Raw genomic sequence first — 4,573 nt, 5'->3', positions numbered from 1 at the left:
TGCAACTTTCTGCAGGTGCAGCAGGTGTCGACCAATCAGGGACGAGCCCAAAATACATCCACCAATCAGCTTTCACCTGTCAGAAAAACGCGATTTAGAGGCGTGAATTCTTTGTGTACTTAGAATTACGAGTTATTTTAAGTAAATAAATAAAGCATAAATAAACATCCCTCTGTGGATATAGATTTTGAGAAACCTGTCATGTCGTTATAAAAATAAATAAAAATAAACTTTATTTAGCACTTTTTAAAAGCAGAGTTCACAAAGTACCTTGACAGCAAAACAAGAAAAGTAAATAAAAACCTGAACACATAAAAGCAGTAATATATAGCGATACAATAAATGACCAAGTAAAAGAAAAAGTAAAAAGATAACAACACAGTAAAAACACAACATCACATGAAAGCAGGCCTATAAGAATAATGGATTTTAAGAATGATGATTGTGAAGAAGACGTTTTATCAGCTATCTGTTATTTTAGATGTTGTATTATATAATTTGCTGTCTTTGAAACAGCCGTTTTAAAAATGCCACACAAATGAAGTTAAAATATAGTAAATGTTGATATAATGCGAAATCATATCAAGTTAACACTGTGGTTGGAGTTATTTATACCAAGTGTGCATGTGAATACATGACATGAGCAGGCAGGATTTATGACATGTACTGCTGCCGGCCACCAGGTGGTGCTCAAGATGATTTGGCGTCACTTCTTTATTACATTAATATGGGTTACAAGGGCAAGTTACTGTACCAGGTATCTGTACTTTGTCTGAGTAATCTAGGTTTACTGATTCCTTTTCCTTTAAAAATGTATATGAATACTCACCAGTGAAAACATCACTAGGATTATTTAATATTACATTTCTGCCAATGGATAATTCCACCTAAATCTCACACACTGGATCTTTAAAGATAGTTAATAGCAAAGGAAAACAAACATATTTAAACGATGAAAGAGACTTTGATCCATTTTACTTCTTAAAGACTATTTTTAAGTCAGAATCTTATTTTAGCAGCAGCATTCTGAGCTCGTTCCTGTTCCGGTTTTAACGGCACTTCCGCCGGTCCTTGAAGGCAGCATCCGTCCATCTTGACTTGGAAGTGGCGCATGCGCAGTCGTGCTTGTGTGACCTTCACAGGAGGAACCATGTTCGCCCGTAGCAGCGCGTTGATCTTCTCTCCACAATGGTAAATATTCTCCCATTTAAACCAGTTCCTCCACAGCAGCGTGCACCTCCACCTCCTCTCCGCCCACTCTGAGTCCGTGTGTGCCCGGAACCCGGACCGGGAACGCGGAGCTGGTTCTCTGAAGGACGCGCTAACGAGGCCGCAGGCTCCGGGGGCTGAAATGAATTGGAGCCGGAGCTAGCAGCTAATGCTAACGCAGCTGACATTGCACGTTGTGTGTTTTAAAGATGCGATCGAACACTTGACTCGTTCACGCGCGCGAGAGAAACGACTTTTAACACTCGTGTGAGTCGCAGCGGTGTCGTTAGCATCGATGCTAACTGTCACAGGCGTTTGGTGCGCAGAGCTAATTCAAGCTAGCTCCGCTGCAGCTCTAATCTGTAATCGTGGTTTTAATTCAGAGTTCGTGTCAACGTGGCGTCACACACGAGCTGCAGTGATACACAACTTTAATATTCATAACAACTAGGATGTTGTGTTGATACTTGAACCTGACTTAACTTTGTGTGTCCACAGTCTGCAGGTCAGGAACATGGCTACCCTGAAGGACAGTAAGTACTCAATGTGTACTTCTCACTAAATACAACAAAACAACACAGGACAACAACTCCCTGAATGCAGAGTTTAAACAGCAAACACACACATTATATATAAAGTTATAAACTGTTTATATATCTGCCAAATACCGTTGACCTGTAATCTCCTCTTCATTCAACACACACTTTGAACTATTCACTACACAATCAAACACACCAAACACAATGTAGTTCATTCAGAATTATTAATCATATTCAAGACATATTTTAAAGTTTCATTCCCACAGCTTCATGGATTAAGTCCAAAATTCACTGATTTTGTGTCTCTGACATTTGATGTTGTATAAGGTTATCAGATGAACTTGATCTGATTTGAAGATTAAATAATTTGAACTCTGTCAGACTGATTGATTTATGACGTCATCTGCTGTTATTCAATAAATCTAACGGTGTCCACGACATTAGAAACCTAACGCTAAGTGAAATCCTCTCTCCCCTCCAGTCACCATCAGGTTGAAGTCCATCAAGAACATCCAGAAAATCACCAAGTCCATGAAGATGGTGGCCGCCGCCAAGTACGCTCGTGCTGAGCGGCAGCTGAAGCCGGCACGCGTCTATGGCGGGGGGGCTCTGGGTACGTGACCCGGCCTCCATGTGACCTCTCTCTCTCTTTAAAGTGATTCTAGACCCTGAGCTAAGATTCCTCTGTTTCCTCTCTGACCTTCAGCTCTGTACGAGAAGGCCGAGATCAAGGCGCCGGAGGAGAAGGGCGCCAAGCACCTGATCGTCGGTGTGACCTCTGACCGTGGACTCTGCGGCGCCATCCACTCTGGCGTGGCCAAGTCCATCAAGGCCCAGATCGGTGAACTGACCGCCGCCGGCAAGGAGGTGATGGTGATCAATGTGGGCGACAAGCTGAGAGCCGTGCTGCACAGGTACGAGCCCCCCCGGACACACACGAGGCAGACCCAGAGTCAGTTTGTCAGCAGCAGGAGTTTGTGATGTTTATGTGACAAATTAAAACCTGACGACAAACAACAAGGTCTTTTCATCGATCACTGTTTATCTATCCAAACACGCTGAAGGACTAAAGTTGACCTTCTCTCTTCAGAACTCATTCCAAGCACATCCTCATGACCTGCAAGGAGGTCGGCCGCAAGCCCCCCAACTTCGGCGACGCCTCCTTCGTGGCCAATGAAATGATCAACTGTGGCTACGAGTTCGACCAGGGCACCATCGTCTTCAACAAATTCAGGTTCGAGACTCTTTTCTTTACTTGGATTCGTTTTATCCTCTTTTCCCAAGAGTTGAACTGAAAGTTGAACGTCCCGTCTCTCTGCTGCAGATCTGTCATCTCATACAAGACGGACCGCAAGCAGGTGTTTTCCAACGAGGCCGTGGCTAGCTCAGGTACTTGATGTGATTCAGTTTCTACTCACAGCCTCTTTTCTATCAGTCAGATGATTCACTCATTGTATCTGCTGCCTCCCAACAGAGAGCATGGGCATCTACGACGACATCGATGCTGACGTGCTGAGGAACTACCAGGAGTTTGCTCTGGTCAACATCCTGTTCTTGGCCATGAAGGAGTCGGCCACCGCCGAGCAGAGCGCCAGGATGACCGCCATGGACAGCGCCAGCAAGAACGCCTGTAAGACTTTAGTCGGCACATTTTAAAACAATAAAAAGAAATGACACGGTTGAGATTAGTTAAAGAAAGTTGATCAGTTGTGTAATAACTGGAAACGAATGGCATCATGTTAAATAGATTTAGATTTGCTGGAGTATAATCTCACCTGCTGCTGTAACGTCACAGCTCCTCCTCCATGATAAAACTCTCTCACCCGTCATTGATTGATTGATTGATGTCTCCTCCCTCCTTCCAGCTGAGATGATTGACAAGCTGACCCTCACCTTCAACCGCACCAGACAGGCCGTCATCACCAAGGAGCTCATTGAGATCATCTCTGGAGCTGCTGCTCTGTGAGTCTTTGTCCTCCATCTATCCTCTGTTTATTTCCACCCCTTCATTATATCCCTCCATCACTCTGTTAACCCTCTGACCTCTCAACCCTGCATGTCTTTTAATTTCCATCACATCCTCTCATGACTGATTCTGCTCTACTCAGGACTTGAGGCTTGTCTTTAAACAGGAGGTAACATTACATCAGTTTCCTGTAGAAGAGACAGGAGTGTGTTTGATAGACGTGTTTAAACTCAGAGTTTCCCTTTAGGTTCCAGTTTGTTGTTAGACTCTTAGTCAGTGTCTGAAAGTCTCTTAATGTTCTCTGCTCTAAACCTTTTGTCTTTCTCTTTGCAGATAAATGGGCGACTTCCTTGTTTCCTTTAACTATAGCCCTTCAAAGTACTTGGAACACGTGTGGTCAAGAGTCTCATGAACATTTGTGCTTCTATTTGTAAAATATATGGAGAAAAATAAACCTCTTACCCAGAGTTCTCGTTCTTTCCTCGGTCCCTGTATCTGTTTCCTCACCAATAAAAGCTCACGACTGAGATAAATCAATGTTGATGTTTGACTCTACAAAGGTTTTATTACATTAGGCTGATGTTTAGTAGAGTTACTCCTTAAGTTCTGAAAACACAAAGAAGATGAACAAAAGATTCCTTCAACTTTATAAAGCCAGTGTTTAATTTAACAGCTGATCTCAGATAATCTGGTTGTTTTCAGGGACACTTTGGTTCTGGCTTCATTCAGCAGCTGATGTAAATAAACCACATTAACTCAGATTTCTCTGAGCCGTTGCTCACATGAGCCAAAGATTCTGGTTCTGCACATTATATAACATTTATATTATCTTCACAACAATCTACAATAAGTCTGTAAT

General features: G+C 43.0%; 1 protein-coding gene across 2 annotated transcripts; it reads left to right on the top strand.

Moving 5' to 3' along the window:
* The first annotated feature begins 1,071 nt into the window (after positions 1-1,071).
* atp5f1c (ATP synthase F1 subunit gamma) lies at positions 1,072-4,247 on the top strand. Of its 2 annotated transcripts, XM_053414860.1 has the most exons (9): positions 1,072-1,191; positions 1,708-1,742; positions 2,230-2,361; positions 2,455-2,662; positions 2,839-2,982; positions 3,073-3,137; positions 3,223-3,378; positions 3,614-3,710; positions 4,048-4,247. In XM_053414860.1, exons 1-9 carry the CDS (start codon positions 1,112-1,114, stop codon positions 4,049-4,051), a joined length of 921 nt encoding a protein of 306 aa, XP_053270835.1. In that variant the 5' UTR covers positions 1,072-1,111; the 3' UTR covers positions 4,052-4,247. The 2 variants fall into 2 exon arrangements, with proteins under 2 accessions (XP_053270835.1, XP_053270836.1); XM_053414861.1 differs by lacking the exon at positions 4,048-4,247 and having other exon boundaries at positions 3,614-3,714.
* Positions 4,248-4,573: the final 326 nt, after the last annotated feature.

The sequence above is a fragment of the Pleuronectes platessa genome, chromosome 22 (assembly GCF_947347685.1).
Source record: "Pleuronectes platessa chromosome 22, fPlePla1.1, whole genome shotgun sequence".
Taxonomy (NCBI): Eukaryota; Metazoa; Chordata; class Actinopteri; order Pleuronectiformes; family Pleuronectidae; genus Pleuronectes; species Pleuronectes platessa.
Note: the sequence above shows the minus strand (reverse complement) of the source record. Positions and strands in the feature narration are given on the sequence as shown.

Coding starts and splice junctions, on each gene's coding strand:
- atp5f1c (XM_053414860.1), top strand. CDS start 1,112: ATGCGCAGTCGTGCTTGTGTGACCTTCACAGGAGGAACCATGTTCGCC. Junction 1,743..2,229: donor CATGGCTACCCTGAAGGACA/GTAAGTACTCAA, acceptor TCTCCCCTCCAG/TCACCATCAGGTTGAAGTCC. Junction 3,379..3,613: donor CAGCGCCAGCAAGAACGCCT/GTAAGACTTTAG, acceptor CCCTCCTTCCAG/CTGAGATGATTGACAAGCTG.